General features: G+C 37.1%; 2 protein-coding genes and 1 pseudogene across 2 annotated transcripts; all 3 read right to left on the bottom strand.

Moving 5' to 3' along the window:
- Positions 1-350: 350 nt before the first annotated feature.
- Positions 351-4,300, bottom strand: LOC121788636 (annotated as a pseudogene).
- A 779-nt stretch (positions 4,301-5,079) lies between these two features.
- LOC121788635 (U-box domain-containing protein 7-like) lies at positions 5,080-7,578 on the bottom strand. Its single transcript, XM_042187271.1, has 2 exons — positions 7,126-7,578; positions 5,080-6,093 (listed from the first exon to the last, which is right to left on the bottom strand). Exons 1-2 carry the CDS (start codon positions 7,398-7,400, stop codon positions 5,241-5,243), a joined length of 1,128 nt encoding a protein of 375 aa, XP_042043205.1. The 5' UTR covers positions 7,401-7,578; the 3' UTR covers positions 5,080-5,240.
- Positions 7,579-13,688: 6,110 nt separating this feature from the next.
- Positions 13,689-18,302, bottom strand: LOC121788634 (ubiquitin-like modifier-activating enzyme atg7). Its single transcript, XM_042187270.1, is given in 15 exon segments — positions 13,689-14,024; positions 14,096-14,252; positions 14,337-14,452; positions 14,547-14,747; positions 14,879-14,949; positions 14,952-15,066; positions 15,175-15,333; positions 15,415-15,559; positions 15,640-15,748; positions 15,825-16,014; positions 16,173-16,267; positions 16,348-16,402; positions 16,487-16,678; positions 16,864-17,081; positions 17,767-18,302. Coding segments are annotated over 15 exon segments (2,145 nt in total). The 5' UTR covers positions 17,915-18,302; the 3' UTR covers positions 13,689-13,850.
- Between the last annotated feature and the right edge of the window lie 1,068 nt (positions 18,303-19,370).

Below are 19,370 nucleotides of genomic sequence, written 5' to 3'. Positions count from 1 at the left end.
TCCCAATAAATATGCAACATTTGGTTTCCAGTGCGAGATTTTATGCAGTGTTATTTTGTGAGTTAATGAAGAGAGAGTAAAGTAAGGGTGAAGAAAAAGTAGAGGTAGTGTTGTTTCCATTTTAGGAAACGTTTCATTTTTATTATGATAACCAAAAAAGGAAAACGTTTCATTTCTAATGGGACAGAGAGAGTATTAGATTCTTAATCTGCAAGCAATAGTTGTTCTCAAATTTGATAGATCACTTCATAATTCATTGGTTACATATCTGAGATTTAATTTATAGTAGGAGTATCTTCTTGCGATAAGCGGAAGAGAATGGAAGCATTCATACAATATGGTTACACTTATTAAGCAAGTGGGTAGGATGGTCGCTTGGCAATGCCGCAGAGTCCTTCCACATTTCCACTCTCCCTTTGAATCATTCCAAATCCAGCCTCACCCCAGTCCGTTACCCACGAATTCTTTACCAACCAATACTTGATTCCGTCGCTATTTTCGCCGTAGCCGACGATGGTCACCGCGTGGTTGGTCATCGTTGCGCACTCTCCCGTGAAAACGCCGCTTTTGTAGAATTGGAACTGCGATCCGCTGCCATCAATGCTGACGGAGACGGGCTGCTTAGACACCGCCTTGAGCAGCGCCTCCTCGTCGTTGGCGGGAACATCTTCGTACCCACTAATCTTGCCGGCGCGAGGAGCCGGTCGCTCTGGGTTGCAGCTGCCGGCGACTCTCTCGTAGGGCTAGTCCGATTCGATTGAGAGGCCGTTGTTATTGATGATGAACTGGTACGCGGGTCGCGATTTCCACCGTTGCAGCCTTGGTTCACGCTCGTGTCACAGTCGAGCAGTTCTTGTTCCGACAAAGAAACTAGATTCCCGGTAGTGAGCTGCTTTATGCTTTCTGTTGCTGCAACTGCCGCAAATGCCCAGCAGCATCCTGCACACATGCAATAATGAATATTTAATTAGACTATTATAAGTATTTGTTTGTTCCCATAGGTTAATTGATACGTACTTCTGTATCCCACATCGAAGTATAAACCAATATATACATATATAAGCATTAGTACTCCCTCGTCCCTTATTAAGAAATGTGAGTCATACTTTTATATGGACTATTAGTTTTATAATAAAATGTGAGTATGATTAGTTAGGGTAATATGTGGTCCATTACCAAAAAAAAAGAGAAAAGTAATCGAGGAGATGCTAGTGGATAGTAGGGACCCATCTTATTAGCATGTAATATGGGGTGAAAAGGTCTTCAAAAATTGAGTGTGGATTAATTTTGTAAGATGCAAAATGAAACTATTTTCTGAAGACAAAGGAAATATTTAACATACCACATTTTCCTTGGTCCTTAACACCGGTGACGGCGCCCACGGTTCTCCAGTCCATGCTGGATGGAACCTCGGTGACGTCGGCATGCATGAACGCGGATGAGTTCCGGCGAGATCCCATTTTGAGCCCAGTTCTAGTCAGCACGAATTCCTCATTTGTGAGATTGGCGAAGTCGTTGATGGCGAGCGTGTAAGAACGGTTCCGGCAGCATTGAAGGTGTCGATGAAGTCGGTGTTGTCCTTGAATATTTTGAACCTGTGTGCCTTGTCCGCAACATCTTTGTAGCTGCGGCCGAACTGGGTCATCCATTGGTGGTGTCTCTCCACCATCGATGAGGCCACCACGGTGCGGGCTGCGCTCCGAGAAGCCCCAAAAATGCAGCAAAAATAAGCTTAGATAAAGTGTTGGTGCCATGTTTAAAATTCAAGTATGTTTTGGTGTGAGGAGTGGAAGTGATGAAGGGTATATTTATACAAGTATTTCACGCTGTGCTTCCACAAAACACAAAAATAATGACAAAAATTAAAATAGAAAAACAAAGGCGGAGATGATGCAAGACTCACGGAGATGACTTGAGAGTCTATTTAGATTAAAGACTGCATATATCACAATTAGTCTTATCTCACGGAAAATGAAAATAGAGTACGAGAAACATGCAAGAAACATACAAAACAAGGAGAAAATATCTATGGAATGTGTTTCAGCACAATTAGTTACTTTCTCTTCCATGCAAAAAGAGAGATAGTATTTTTGTACAAACGCGGAATAACATCTCGCAATCGGTGTGGAAATTCTACCATGACTTCATTGCAACAAACTGGTGATACAACCCTTGATATTAAAACTTTAGAGTATATAGTATTCCCTCTCTCCCTGAAATTTTGTCACATTTTTCCATTTCCGTCCATCCTATAAAATTTGTCACATTTCACTTTTACCATTTTTTGTAGTGGCACGCGGCGATCTAGGGTGCAGGAGGGGGCGGTCACCCCCTCCCTGCGACTATTTTCCCCTTATTGGGATGCAAAATTACCATGTCCACCCCCTCCATTTGCCTCTGGAGTCGCCCCGAACAATGAAAAAAATAGCCATGTCCGCACTAAATCAAGTTAATACTATATATTCCGCCCCCTCCGTTTCCGGATCCTGGATCCGCCACTGGGTAGTGGACCTCACATTTCACTAACTTATTTTCAGTCACATTTTATTATAAAACTAATACTTTAAAACTATGACTCACGTCCTATTAACTTTTTTCAACCCACTTTCATAATCTTTCTTAAAATCCGTGTCCGGTCAAACTGTGACAAAATTTGGAGGACGGATGGAGTAATGTATTGCAGTGAGTTTGCGTCCTTGGGAGTCTGTAGTACTTTATTTTGGCAAAGTTAAGTTTCCAGATTTTAGATGTACTGTTCACAAAATGAATTCGATGACTGACCCAAAATTCTATGGATATGAATTTATAGTACTCCACATTTTAGGACCCATTGTAGTTGTACCAATTTAGACCCAAGCCACAATTTTCAAATCTAGATCTGGAGCAAACGGAAATGATTACGTCAAAGAAAACTACGCTCTGACACAAAATTTTATATAGTGTTATTTTGTAGTTAAATGGTTAGAATAAATTTTTAAAAAAGGAAAAAGTAGAAAATGATGTTTTCATTTTTAGAAATGTGTCATTTAGAATTGTCATATCGAAAAGGAAAATGTATCGCTTAGAATGAGACAGAGGAGTAATAAATTTTGGAGGCCACGGACGGGATCAGCATATAAATTTTATATAGTGTTATTTTTGTAGTTAAATGGTTAGAATAAATTTTTAAAAAGAGGAAAAAGTAGAAAATGATGTTTCCATTTTTAGAAATGTGTCATTTATAATTGTCATATCGAAAAGGAAAATGTATCGCTTAGAATGAGACAGAGGAGTAATAAATATTGGAGGCCACGGACGGGATCAACATATAATTGGGAGGAGCTGTTCTTTGGTGAAGGCAATGTTTTAAAAATCGGACCGGCCGGTTCGACTGGTCCGACCGCGAACCGGTAGGTAGTCCGGTCCGGTTCACCCCTTTAAACCACCACGGCATTGAATCCGCGTGAACCGGTGGAACGGCCGTCGACCGGTTGGACCGTGAACCGAAAACCGTTTCTATTTTTTTTTCAAAATTTTTTAAAATTTGTTGTTGGTAGAGGTTGAACTCATGACCTCTCTTCTAGTTAAGAAGAGCTCTACCACTCCACCACATGGGCTCATTGAACAATTTGAACATTAAATATTTTTATACATTAACCATTAATTTTATCTACAAAAACTAATAATTCATTTTAATTTATTATTTTTTAATATAATTGTTAATTATAATATATATAATTATCATCCTTTATATTTTAATGATGCTCTACTTACCACCTATATTATTATTAGTACCATATAAGATTCATTATTTACTATAAATAAATTTTTTATATTACATACTTAATTTATATACCCTAGCTATTGACATTAATTTATAATCTTATCTAAACTAATTAATAAGTACTTAATTCATATTTAATTATATATTATTTATAAAATAAATTTTCTTAAATTAATATAAACATTATATATTTTAATACATGAAATATTAAATTTTTTATCTAGACTAACTAATATTAAATATAAATATATCTTAATATATTTACTAAATTTTAATATTATTTATATTTATACATCACTTATTATCTATAAGGTTTAATGTTTTGTGATATATTATTAATTGTAAATCATTTACTAAATTTAATATATTTTTATATATATTTGCAACAGTAAAACGGTTAGACCGGTGGTTCGACCGGTTGGACCGGTTGAGCCGTGAACCAGTAACGTCGCCGGTTCGCTTACCGGTCCGCTTTTTAAAACATTGGGTGAAGGGCTCGAGGATTTTCTCTGCGTCTTCGGGAGCAAGGAAGCCCATCGGTTACGGGATACGATATGCCGTTCTGGTCGGCCTTGCGTTTCTTAGTGAGATCCATGGCCAACAAACTAATTAAGAACTAAGTGGTTTTTGACAAGAAAAAAAACTGTACTTAGAAAAAAGGGGAATATATAATGAGGCTATTAACCAAACGCGTTTTTTTACTCTCAAATTAACTTCCTCATTGAGCATCCTCGTTACGACACCGTAAGGGATTTTGAGTATTTATGTACTCCAAAAACTATTTTCATTCACCATTCTATAGTTTATTTGGATGCCATGCCAGTATCATTGCATGGTAAAACGAAATCACAAATGTATATGAATTTGACCGGTTAAAGGTAGTGAATATTTCCAAATAATAAGATCATTTGTGCCAAAGTTTGGCAAATACTACTATAATTGTACCGAATGGAATATTCCCACAAGTTAGTTATCATTTTTCAATCATTGGATGAGATTATGCTTAGAAGTTAGAATTTATGCATAATATTTCAAACTAATGACGAGATTAGGCTCGTAAATCAATTCTTGATTTTTCAAGCTCTATACGAGAGATGATGCTCAGAAATCAGAGATAATTCGTCAAACTCTAGACGAAAACTTAATTTTGATCTTTCAAACTCGAGATTATAGAGATGATGTTAACAATTCATAAGTTAAAACACATGATTTTTCAACCTTTAGATGAGATGATGCTCAGTTTGTAAAGGAATCGGAATGTGCATTGTTCTTAGACACAAACACAGTCACATATGTTCTAAACGTGTGTGCCTAATTGCAGGCTAAAACAGAGGATAATCATATATCAAAGTTAAAAAAAAATACACCAAAAATTTATTATAATAATAAATCATTAGTTGCACCAGAGGTGCAACCACCAGTGATACCCATTCCTTTGTATATACCAAAAAAAAAGTACTACTATGAGTGAATTTTTCTAGTATGGTAAGCTCTTAGAACTAGTGCTAACCACCAAAGCCTTGAGCTTGGAAGCATCTCCGGCCGCCCCATTGGCACGACGCGTGATGGTCTCCATGTTCTTATACAAACTCTGTTTCACAATCTTGGTCATCATCCTCTTCCCTTGCTCGGCATCCTCCTCACTCAGAGGCGATCCCATCGACACCCTCCCCACCTGCAGGGGCCCCGAATGAGGCCCCATCCTCGTCTGCCGCTCATCCTTGAACCACTGCAGCAGCTTCAGCGCTCTCTTCTGCGCCAACGGGCTCCCCAGCAGCGCGACTTCTAGAAGCACCTGCACTATCCCGGCCTTGGCCATCTTCTGCCTCTGCAGGGAGCTCTGGTGAGCCAAGACCATCAAAATGTAGGCAGAGAGCTCCTGGCACTTCGGCTTCTCCTCCCATGTCATGATCTCGATTAGGCCCTCAGGCACTGTGGGGTTCTGCTCGAGCGCCTTCCTCCCGTCTGAGGTTACTACCAAGTTGCCTAAGGTTGCTAGGCTTTTCTCCGAGGTCTCCTTCACCGAGGCTAGCTTCGTTAGGCTGGTCACGATCCCCGTTGAGATCAGGGCTGGCGCGTTGTCTAGAACTGAAGAGAGGTTGTGCAATGTGCTCAAGCAGAGCTCTTCTGTCTCTATGCTTGAGCTGGATTCAAGAATGCAGACTACAGTTGGAATGATTCTTGATGAGTTTAGGGGAAATTGAGTGTTGGCTAGGCCTGATATAGATAGGAGGAGCTCTGCAAATTCTCTCTTATCTGTTTCCTCTAACAAACTCAAATTCTTGGGCAATTTTGATAAAATTCCTTCCTCCACCATTAAAGCCTTGTTCCTAAATAAGAAGCACAAAAAAGTTAGTCAAGGAACAAAGTGTTGCTATTGATAATGTCTTTATCAAGAACTGCTATAAGTCAACAAGATTGAAAATATGTGAAAATCAGAGTTTTATATTGTCCATATTCAGACAAACATGCCAAAAATCAGCAACCCATTATTTTTATGATCATTTACATGAATTTGAATTATGCTAATTGAAATTTCCTTAAGCCGTGGAGATAGGTGCAGAGTCAGCGCACCAAAAGAGACCACCCACTCCCACTTGGGGAAAAGAGAGATCGAATTATTAGGTTTATTAAGTGATTAAAACGCAAAATATGCTTCATGACATATTAAACTATATGCTAAAGTTAAAAGTGATGTTAGCTATCGTTATCTTCAACCTATACCTCTAAGTTATAGTATTATATTTTCTGGGTCAATCATATCCTTAACTTCACTTTCCACTCTGTATCATCCCATAAACAAGAATTTCAAGCACCACATACGACCAAACAAAGTCCAAACCCTATTGCTGAGCCACCTACTTTTATTTAAAAAATCCTAGCAAATATAGTCGTATCGGCAGGGGATTATGCAGAAAAAAATTGGTAAGAGCAAGTATGTTTTCTAAATTATATTCGTGAATATATTTTTTAAGTGATTCGATTTTTTTTTTGAAAAATTGGCTCCATTTGTGTCCGCTACTACATATCGGTGAAGACTTCTCTGACGGCGTGGCGCTGCCGGAAACCGCGGTTGGCGTCTACGACAGCGGCCACTCCACCCACCCCACGAGTCATTAATGGCCAGTAGGCCTCCATAATGGTTGCAATTTCCATTTGTGAGTAACATTTTTTCAACTAATAAAGAATAAGTAAGCTTCGGCCCCTCCCGCATAAAATATATTCAATCATCCAACTAGATTAGAGACTATTTGCTTAATCCCATTTAATTCGTCTAAAAAACAACAATAATTTTCAAATTAATGACCAAGACTGCAATTGCAAATTAAATTGAAACAAATTAATTAAAATTTAAAACTCACGTGAAAGATGCATTGGCGAGTTCAATAAGCACTTGCACAGCCAATCTTTGATGCGCCGCCGCCACCTCCGATCCAACCATAGCAACCAGCGGCGGAATAACGCCAAACTCCGCCATGGTCCTCCGCCGATTCACATCTTTCGCCGCGAGCCTCTTCATCTCCCTCGCCGCCGCCTCCTTCTCTTCCCACCCCCCAAAATGAAGCATCTTCACCGACTTCTTCAACGCCGCCATCCAATCACGATCTTCAATCTTGGCTTCTTCACACGTAATCATCTCTGTATCAATTACAATAGGCTCCGCCGCCGCCGAATTCGAGATAAAAATCTTGGGGAAAAGCTTTTAATTTGCTGCTTATGAAATGATGTATTTGAACAAGTATGTGTCGAATTTGTAGTTGCCTAACCAATTATTTGAATATTGAATAATCATTTATGTCTGACTTTTTTTGTTGAGAGAGAATCAGAGACTTTGCGAGAAGATACAAAAGAAGCAGATAGCACATGCAGCTTAAGCAATCTGTCTCTTTCGTAGGATGAATGGAAATATAATTTTACTATTTTTTTCCGGTACAATTTCACGAATTTAGACAATGGGATTATTAAATATATTTTAATGGAGGCTTAATAAAAGATTTTGGAACTCCCACAAATGCCCATGTGATATCCAGCATTTTAGTTGGCTGGCGTTTTGGGACACTGAATTAGTGAGATATGACCTAATCATTGATGTAATTTCTTCAAGGGCTAAACATAATGTTACTTATTAATGGATGCAACTTTATTTTTTTAAACTCACATAATAAGATATAATACTGATTAATATCGCACAGGTATACCTAACAGATCCGGTTGGGATTATAAATTCATCTTTACATCCTCTAATAATGATCGAATATATTTATTTATGAGTAGAAAAACTCTCTCTGATTTGTGGTTCCATTGTTAAGCTACAGAATTTATTATTTTAATTAAGAATTAGTGTTTATGTATTAAAATATAATTCTGAACCAACATTAATTGCTTAGTGTGGTGTAATGTTTTGATCGTCTGGTTCCATATTCCACCAAAACCGGTTATTTGTTCAGTTGTCCTCACACATGTAGCTAGGCTGCAATGGGATAAAATTAATAAGATCTTAATAAATATTTTATCATTTATATTTGCTTATGATCATATGAATTTCTATAATATAAAGTAAAAAAAATTACTTTCTGATTTATAAATCTTGCTTCTTAATTTATAGATATAAATTACTAATTCTTTCAGATTGAGTACTGGCTAGTTACCTCTATTTTATGATTTTATCCCATTTATGTATACATAAAATCATTTTTTCAGAAGAGGGTATGCCTTTTCATCTTTTAAACAATTCAGTTATTCACATGAATTGTCTGGTGTTTACCAACTATATATAGATGAATGCATTTATCAAACGACTTCACATGATATATTATTGTCTTTTTCACCCACAGAATAAAAATGATAAATGTACATAAATTGTACATGTACATAATATCCTTACATTTTTAATTTTAATTGAATTTACTTAAAAATTAATTATGTTATTTATTGTATTATATGTAGCAATAAGAAAGAAGTGATATAGAAATTTTATGTCAAACTTGATTTGAATTAATTATACAATGTTTAGTAAAAAAAAACTTCTTAAATATACAAATATGTAAGTTAAAATTTTAAATTTTTTTCGAAGTGTTACAAAATTATTAGTATGAAATTTATTTTAAATCATATTTATAAATCGATTTTCAATGTAAAATATTAAATAAAGTTCGATTATATACATATGTACGATTATCTCTGCCCTTTTCAGAATACCTCATATTATAGTGCTATTATTACCATGTTGTCTTGTTTCCGTATAATTTGGACTCTCAGGGGAACAAAATCTAGATATATATTGTCCAGGCCAATTTCCACGTTACCACTAATCATACTGATTCTATTTATTTTTGTAATATATAAACATTTAATACTGTAAGATTAATTTATTAGGCAATAAATTTCTATAGAAAATCGCAAGACACGTGTGCTCTATGTAGTGGTTTGGTCTCCCATATCTAAATTAGAAAAGGACATTTCAAAACCAAGATAAGTTACCGTGTAGCATTATTTTCACTTGCATTTCTTTTGAGATAATTTGCATTTCGATTTGTAGGTCTCCTGAATTCATCAATGCAATCAGACCAAATTAAATTCATAATCATAAAAAAGAAATACGATTTGTTAGTATACCGTTCAAGTTCATCTCCCATTACCACTCCTTTTTCTATTTAATCTTTTTCTGAAGGGAAAGTTTCATTTATTTACGTGATCACCTCCGCTTGTTTCACAAGATTGAATAAGCTAGAATAAATATTGGTCACAAAAGTGATCCGAATTAAAATAATTAGAAAATTGTTGTCACGACATTAGAAATAATCTTCCTCGGCGTCACAACTTCTCCTTTTAAGTTATAAATATGTATATTAATTAGAATAGAAAAAACGTACTTGAAAATTGAATTCCCGTACATATTCGGAAAAGGAAAAAGATGATAAATATGATGGTGGCAACATTACCATTTACCACCCATGTGGAGTTGCATTCATGAAGAAGTTTTAAAGCTTTATTAATTAAATTCATCATGTATTTGAAGTTGGCATTAGCATTTGGCATTTTGGCTCCAACTATTAATCGATTTACAAGTTCATGGTGTGCTCCATGCACTCAAATTTTGTACACGTGCAATTCTCATACAACACTTGGCTCTTCCTAAATTTGCATCTAACCCTATATAAATATCGATAACGCCCACTTCTCTAAATACACATGCTAGCTTGTGTTCAGTGGCGAAGCCAGAATTTTAAAGTTAAGGACCCAACTTACTCTTCTTGGTTGTGAGATATTCTTTTCTTTCGTCGTCGCCAAAAACTGATACTCCCTCCGTCCCGTGCTACTCGCACGTTTACTTTTCGGCTCGTGTCAAAGTCCTTACACTATTTATAATTTAAGTTAGAATTAATGCATTTAATTAATATGTTAGTTTAAGTTAAGAGCTCTTTTATTAAGTGATGTCTCATTACACCTAAAATTCTTTTTTAATTACACAAAAAAATCAATCACAAATTTACGGCCTAAAATGAAAAGTGCGAGTAGCATGGGACGGAGGGAGTATAACCTAAGTGGGGACTTCGAGAAAGATGGATAATATATGCGAAATAACTTTTAAATTGAAGTTACTAATAATATTTAGACTAAAGTCCCAATTTGGTCCTTAATATATTGCGTTTTTTTTTATTTTGGTCCAAAACATTATCTTTTGAATTATTCGGTCCCTCACATTTGAAATCGGATCACATTTGGTCCATTTTGGATGGTTCCGTCAAATTTTTGACTGTTTTAATTCTGGGGTCACTAATCCGTCACTAACTCAGAGAAACAAATTCGTCACTAATCCGTCACTAATTCATCACAAATTCGTCACTAATCCCATTATTTACATTAAAAAGAAAGAGAAGTAAAAAACATTTCTTCTTCCCTTCGTCTTCTTTAATTCCTATCTCCTTAATTTCTCTCTCTCTCTCTCTCTCACACACACACAGAGTCACCAATGAAGAAAGCTTCACATTGCGGAGCGCAATGTTGTTAATTGGCGGGGACACATGCTTCCAACGGTTATGAATCAGCCCAGTTCCGTAGACCCAACAGCGCCGCCGCCGCCGCCGTCGTAGCCACCGCGATCCTCCTTCAGCTGCGACCGCCACCCCGCCGAGAACTTCACCGGCTTCTGCCCCATCTGCCTCTGCGAGCGCCTCACCACTCTCGACGGCAACTCCTCCGCCAACACCCCCTCCTCCTCCCGCCGCCCCTCCTCCACCTCCTCCCGCCGCCCCTCCTCCGCCGCACAAAGTCATTCTCGGCGTCCAAGAACGAAGCTTTGAGCCAATTCTTCGAGCCCCAGAGGAAATCTTGCGATGTTAGAGGGAGAAACACTAACTGGTCTCTCTTCTCCCTCGATGACGGCGACACCTCCTCCAGCCAAGAAAATGCAAGAAATTGATGAAATTGAAGAATCCCAATTGGAGAATTCAAGAAACGAAGTTGAATTCGAGGTAAATGAAGGCGAAATAGTTGAAGAAGAGAGTAATGTGAAGAAGATAAAGAAGCACATTGATCTCCACAGCCAATAGAAGAAGAGCTCCGGCGGAGGCGGGTTTTGGGCGGCGAATTAGTGACGGATCAATTTCTCCCAGTCAGTGACGGATTAGTGACGCATTTGTGACCCGGTAATTAAAACCGTCAAAAATTTGACGGAACCGTCCAAAATGAACCAAATGTGAACCAATTTCAAATGTGAGGGACCGAATAATTCAAAAGATAATGTTTTGGACCAAAATTAAAAAAACGCAATATATTAAGGACCATTTTGAGACTTTAGTCTAATATTTATAAGATACATTTATGGATCTCTTATAATTCTATGGAGCAAAAACTAAGGATAAAACTAAATAAAAGGAACTTTGTGAAGGTAAAACAAACAAAAAAATAAAAAATTGAACACTGTGACTTATAGGATTCGAACACTGAATTTGATACATTTTTGGATCTCTTCAATTATATGTTTCAACGTTGTTTGTGCAATGTAACGAATTACTACTACAATGTACAATTATCCAACAAATATATATTAATTAGTACATGTATCTAATACAGTAATATACTGTACTAACAAATATACAGTGACAGTTTGATATGGAGTATAAATATAATAAATGTAACTACCAATAAATATCACAGAACGATATAAAAGATTCTGGATATGTGTTTTATCTTGGTAATAGACTGTACGGTTTAATAAAAACATGATAAATTAAGAGTTAGAGAGAGTAAATGTGAAAGTGTGTCCGTGCAAACTACTGATTTGATCGAGTGTTGGAGCCGAGCTGCAGCTCAAAGAAGAGATCAAGAAATGAAGCTCGGTTTTGAGCTAGCTCGGCTAGAAAGGAGTTCGGCTAGAAAGGAGTTCGGCTAGAAAGGAGTTCGGTGAAAGGAGTTCGGTAAGCTCGGCTTACCGAGCTGGAACTAGCCTGGAACTAGCCGAGAAGAAGAAGGAAGCTCGGCTTTGAGCTGGAACTAGCCGAGAAGGAAGAGTTCGGTTTTGAGCCGAGTAGCAGTTATAACTAACTTTGGGAAATAGAGTTAGTTGGATTTTATTTCTTGATTGCATCTTGTATAAATAGCTCGATAGAGCTCAGTAGTGAAGTAGCAGAATTACACCATATACACACACACCTAGAGAGATTAATTCTCAAGATAGCGAGCGGTTGTGAGCGGTAGAGTGTGAGTGTGAGTTCGTTGTAATTGTAAAGAGTTCATCAATAAGATTCCGGTCATCTTCTCCGTGGACGTAGGTGGTTTATCACCGAACCACGTTATATCGTTTGCGTGCTTTATTTTCTCGATTACGTGTGTGAGATCAGCGGCAACGCAACCCAACAGTAAAAATGGTTAAATATTAGTTCTATTAATGAAAAATTAATAGCGTTGGGCTTTGAATTTAAGCTGGTGTGCAGAAGTAGTAGTGATGAGGTTTTCCACTATTTGCTTCTACTTTAATGGTTGCTCTTCCTCCCAACTTGTGATTTGAACAACGGAGATTACGACGTCTCATTCAATAAATCTTTTTGAAGGAAAACCAGGTTTTACTTAATTCGGTCGTATATGGAAACGTGAATATAAATTTCTTAGTGGAAATGACCCAAATATGAAGTTTACATTGTAGAGTTTGGGAGGTTATGGTTAAAAGTTCTACAACTTTATCTATAATATTTTATCCTTTTCATCATCGTTATTTTTTGTTTCCTTGCAAAGAACAATATGAGAGGAATGGATAATCCCGATTTAATTGGATATTACTAAAAATATTCAAAAATTAATCGAACCCGGGTCTGTATTCTACCACTAGACCACTGGTGCTAATTTATTAAGCTGGCCTAGCTGTTTTTATTACTTTTATTTTCCTAGGTCAGATACACAGTATTTATTTATTTATATATAATTTGGACTTCAGTACTATATTATAGTGCTATGTATTGCCTTTTGTTTGCTTATAATTTGGACTTCAGTGATATAACCTTATGAGAAGTTATGAGATTCAATTTTATGAACCAAATATAAGGAGTAGTACATATTTAGTCATGTGATATAATCTTTCAAATTGAAATGTATTGTATTATTGAGTAGAAATATCTAGTACTTGAATTAAAACGTCTACAAACTTGCTCCCTCATTACCAATACCCAAAAATTAAATTTGTCACAGTCACCATGTTTGCAAAAGGGATGGTGGCAAGTTTAGCATTTACCAGCCACGTGGAGTAGCAATTGATGAGAAGTTGCTATGTTTTTTAGTAATACCCATCATGTCATGTGTTTGGATTTGAAGTTGGCAATATTTTGCCCTAGTTAAGATGCACAGTTTTTATTTCTTGATGAGTTCTGTGATTTCAAACATATAAAATGAAAATAGTCACAAACGGTATAGGCTGACACACCCATCACCCTTGTATAATATACTCCTTATTTATGCAGAAGGAAACGGCGTGTAAATGTTGTTTGCCTTTAGAATAAGGCAATTAACATGCATTCAGCTAAACCAATCCTTTTTCAATTTATTTTTAAAATTAGTAATAATAAACCTCTCTATTGCCAACGTTAATTAAAACTCAAATGAGAGAAAATTCATCATCGTCATCGCCAGTTTCATCAGCCCAATCCACTTCGAATTTGCCGGCTGATTTCATCAGTTCAGTTAGACCAGTTAGATCTTCTAAATATGTAGGATGGTTGATGGCTTCAAGTATAAAATCCAATCCTCTCTTCTCATACTCCTCCACAACCTGCACATGTTTATAACTTAATCAACAAATTACATGCCTTATATTCAAATGTTCTGTGAAATAAATCTTACAATGGAGCTACAAGCAGTGCAACTTGCAGACGCGTGGCCGACGAGGATCATCTGAGAAAACTGGGACAGAGAGCCTCGCACTTGATGGGGCAGAATACCAAGAGGTTGATCGCCTCCAGTATCAATTGTGCTGGAAAATTCAGCTTTGGCTGATATCCTAAAATGGTTATCCAGAAAATATAAGGAAAAACGTAGAAGGAACTCATGAATAAGAGCTAGAAAGTGTGCAGAATCAACGTACCCAGAAGGATGATGTAGAATTCCTACAAGAAGCTCAACTGCGAGAGATGATGCAATAGGAGCAAGTCCTGGACGTGTGACGGTACATTGCTGGTCTAATGTACGGTTAGAGGTTGACTGCAAAACAGACGAGAACAGTTTAGATTAATATGTGTTTGTTGTGGAGGAGGGGTGTGATATCTGAGGACACAGTTGCTTTAGTATTAGTTACATCAACTGGAGCAACAACGTCGTTGCAAAAGTAACAGCCTAATCTCTGCCCCTTATTCTTCCCCACAAGTGAGATGGTTGCAATTTCAGCAGACAAATCATTCACAGCTTCTGCTTTTATTTCATGAGAAGAAATTAAAGGGCCAGCTCCATGGCGCATAACTAGAAAGCTATCAAACCCGAGAGCGGCAGTAATAGCGATCTACAGTTAAAGCAAACAAGTTCATAAATCAGTAACCAGATTTAATTCAATGGCTAACATATTACAGAATTTCAAATGGCAGTTATGAAAAATCAATCTCAAGGAAGGAAAAGAAAGAGGATCAGATCAACCTTGTTGGTTTTGGCGCAAAGGAGAGTTGGAAGCCACCTACTTTCTCGTGTATCAGTTAGCAAAAAACTACATCATGTGAATCTATTAAGTTATGCAACTGTTTGCAGTCTTCAAGCACACTGTTCTCGTCTTGGCTCAGTATAGGATGCCCAGGCATAGGAATAGCCATTACAACAGATTGTGTTTCCTGCGATATATATAGCACATGAAATAGTGAGAAAGTCAATAAAAAGAACGTGTCCTTGTGTGAAGAAATTGACATCATGAACGAAATACAGAAGTTAACACTATATACCACTGCCGGATATATTCTAGATAAACTTTTAGCAGCTGCTATGGCCTTAAATTCGCCACCATTCAGACAATCATCCAAGGTATACAGTGACTGCCGAAGTGGATTAGACATAGAAACTCTACCACTATCAACAAATGTGATCTTCCGAACACCCCATGCCTGAAATAATTAATAAAAGTGTAAAAGGTAATTGAGCTCGACACAAATATTGTGTGATATATAGATTTCTAAAATCCATACCATAAGCATCCTAGAAACCTGGCATCCAAGTGTACCTGCACCTAAAAGAAGGCATCTTGTAGATGACAAGACAGTCAGATTTAGTGATGGCAGCTGACGCCATCTCATAAGCTTTAAGTTTAAATCGGCAGCTTCAACTGCTAACCTGTCAAAATTCATGTAAAACTAACAATTGGACACTGTGATGAGGTTCTGAATTGTCTGGTAGTAGATTGTGCAGAATACCTATTTGGATCCATTGTCTTGGCAAGACTAATGCACCTTGATGCCTTTCTCCCTCTGTTATTGAGTTCCCAGCCAACAGCATTTGGCACGTTCTCATGATTTCTCAGCTCTAAACAAAGATGCTCGAATGAGAATGCATAAAAAATGTAACTGCTGAAACACGACAGATATTCTGGTAGATCTACCTTCCGAATTTGATACTGATGCTTCTCCCACCAACGATGATTCTAGATCAGCCAAACCACGACTCTCACGATAGCAGAAAAACTGAACCTTAGGAAGACACCATCTTCTGAAAATATACCATAAGAAGTTTCGAAGTGGCCAACCAGGATTATTCGGAAGATGGCAAGGGTCATAAAATCCAAACAGGACCTGCAGGGAATTGGATATGTGGTTCAATTATCTAGTTGTGATTGGTCATTCAGCTTCATTCGTGCAAAGACATCAATGTTAACAGCATATGTCTTTCTGCAATTGGGTTTAAGTTGATATTTTACTACCACAATCCTTTTATTCTACATATGACAAACCTTATGACCATCCCTCTGACAGGCTTCAAACTCAGCCAGATGCCTAATAGTCGCAGCAGAATTTGAAGGAATGGATACCAGGAAGAAAGGAACATCTGCAAAAGACTTGACCTTTAGCTTTGACTTAGTGGAAGTAAAGACACCTAACTAACAATTTATTAAGGATGACATTTACCTGTTGTTGAGCACATATTGCGCCAATCATTACAAGCAGCCGTCACAGACTCCACCTACAAGCACAATGTTATCTTATGTATCAAACTTAACATCTCAAAAAGATGACAGTAATACCAGCAGCTTGATATTTAAAACACCTCATCCTTACTAAACCATTGAGTAGCCGGCTTAAGATTAACAACAGTTGCTGGAGGGTCAAGAACCAATGCTGGGAAAGCAAACCAATAATAAAAGCTCCATTTTTTCAAGTCAGCAAATGAAATGACGAGGAATCTTGATAGAAGGCTGCAGTCCTCCTGGACTTTGCCGGATATGATATCCTCCCATATCTGACATTTCACAAAACATGGAAATGAGAACATACCCAAATTCAAGCAGATTTTTCGTCATAAAGATCAGTACAAACAAAATATGAGTTCGGACTTTGGAGCAGAAGAGAAAAACCTCAACCTCAACCTCAATAAATTATGCATAAGGCGAGTCAAAAAGATAAAACAACTGATAAAAATTAGACCTTTTTTGCTTCTGCTTTGAGTAGGCTTTGTTTGTCGAGAACCTGGAACCCCTCCAATGTGTTTGTATTGTAAAGAATACCAGGGATTGGACATCTATTCCTGTTCCCATGACTTAATACTGGCTCAAGTGATTGTTCATTAGACTCGGGAGGTAATGATTCCGTTAAAAGAGTTAAATGATTGGATACTTGTCGATGTGAAGAAGGGGCATAGTAACCTGCCATGGGAGTTATAATAGAAGTGAAAACGTCTTCATGGTTCAAATATCTACAGGTATTCCCTAGTCCCTAGAAGTCAATTAGTTCAAAGTACAGTGCTTGCAAAAAAAGGTATCCTCATTAACCTCTAAAAGCCAGGTAGTTACCACTGCTTATTAGTGCTTAACGGTAAAAGCATGTAGTTTAGGGAGCATCTAATAAAAGAAAACCAGCAATGTTAGTAACATGCCAATGGATTAGCAATGGCCCAAACATTTCCAATCTGACATTAGACATTTTCTACATTTTCAGGGAATATTTCAGTGGGAACCTAGGACCTGTGAAGTATTATCATGCATAACTCTGATTTATTTGTATGCCCAAAATATTTTTATCCCCTTAATTAATACTACCTACAATCTGATTAGTATTACTGATGCGATACAATTGTAATATCATATCTAAACACTTAAATTCAAGCCTTAAAGAGGATAGAACAAAAGTAGCATCAAAGCAACGATGACACAAATGAAGGCATAACTGGATGAATAAACCTAAAAGTAATTAGTGATGCCGATGCGATTGCAGCCTACAAATAACAACACAATGCACTGATCTCAACGCAGTTTTAATTTGTGGAAGTCATAAATCAATCCAAAACAAGCTTGAAAATTGGAAGCAATCCTGGTGTAACTTAAAGGGTACCAGTGATAGGAATAGGAGATTCGTCAATCCCTAGCTTGTTGAGCTTCAGTGATGATAATCTGTGCCAAAATCCCTCGTCCACTGCACTTTGAAAAGGAGCGAATTGAAGAATTGATTCATTCCCTTCATCCACCGAACTGGACAACATGAATTCCTATGTTTCTCTTTGCTTTGATCAATCAAATAGTATTTACAATTGGGGTGAAACTACGCCGCATAAGGATCGGCTACTTGCACAACTATAGCCAAACGCTGCGAAAATTTAGAAGAAAATTAGGGCACACAGTTGGGACTAATGGAGTTTGTGCCGTTCTCGGGTTTGGATGAGGTGAGAAGAAAGTTGGATTGAAGTCTTGTAGATTTCTGTATCTTCCAAATGGATTGAAGTCTTGTAGATTTCTGTATCTTCCAAATCCGATCCATACGCTGCTTCAACACTTGTTCAATTCGGGAGAGGAGATCCCTCAGGGAGTGCAGTAGTTAAAACGCAGTCAATTTCACGTGAAACGCAGCAAAGTTTTAGAGAGAGAGAGAGATTGCAATTAAAACCACCCACTTCTCTTTCTCTCATACTATTATACTCCTTTCGGAATCCGCAATGATGCGGATGTCCCGGCGAAACTTTCCAAAAACACCTCATGGCACAAAAAAATCAAATATCGGGACATTTGCCGGACATTCACAAAAAAAAATTAAAAATCGGGACATCCGTCAGGACGTCCGTCGTGGCACCGCAATGACGGACGTCCCGAAAAGCCGCGGATGTGCGGCTTCCGCAGCCGACGTCCGCATCCGCCCCTCCCTCGCCTTATGGCGAACGTCCCGCGCGATTTTCCTGCACGCCGGTCCGACGTCCGGTGGGACATCCTCCATTGCCTATGCTCCTTTGATTAATTAATTTCAGGTGGGCCAGGTCAAATTACACATATTAATATTAATACCATTAACTTCATTCGTGTAATTATTAACTGATTTTCAAGCGGATCATATTCATTTTTCACAAGTTATTAAAAGTAGTGTGCAATTTTTTTTCTTCTAATATTTCTATAATTTAAATAAACATATATTATAAACATTAATTAAATTTATAAATTATAACACTTACAAATGTAGATCATATAATTAATTATTTCTAAATTTTATGAATTGTATATTTATATTATATTTTTCAAACAACTTTTATTCAGAAATGTTCAAAGTCTAAATAATATACAAATAATTTATTATATATGATATATAGATGTACCAATAATGAATACAAATAATGAATTAAGTTGTTAGAATAATTAGTTAATATCAGTAATTAAATTATTTTAACGCTATGTTTGTGTGTTAGATGCATCAATAACAAAACTTACAGCTAGTGTTTGTATGCATGTAGGATTTAATAAATAATTTATTCAGGATTATAAAATATAGTATAAAATAAAAGGCCGTGCATAATATTGATACAAAGCCGTGCATTTATTTAATCAAAGAAATAGGGTGAAAGAAAAGGTTGCGTTTCATGTGAAATTGACTGCGTTTTAACCACAGCACTCCCTGCTGTGTTTTTTAACAAAGCAGGGGATCCTCTCCCGTTAAATTCATATTTCTTGAAAAGT

The sequence above is a fragment of the Salvia splendens genome, unplaced genomic scaffold (genome assembly GCF_004379255.2).
Source record: "Salvia splendens isolate huo1 unplaced genomic scaffold, SspV2 ctg1103, whole genome shotgun sequence".
Classification (NCBI taxonomy): domain Eukaryota; kingdom Viridiplantae; phylum Streptophyta; class Magnoliopsida; order Lamiales; family Lamiaceae; genus Salvia; species Salvia splendens.
This window is presented reverse-complemented; position numbering and strand designations above follow the sequence as displayed.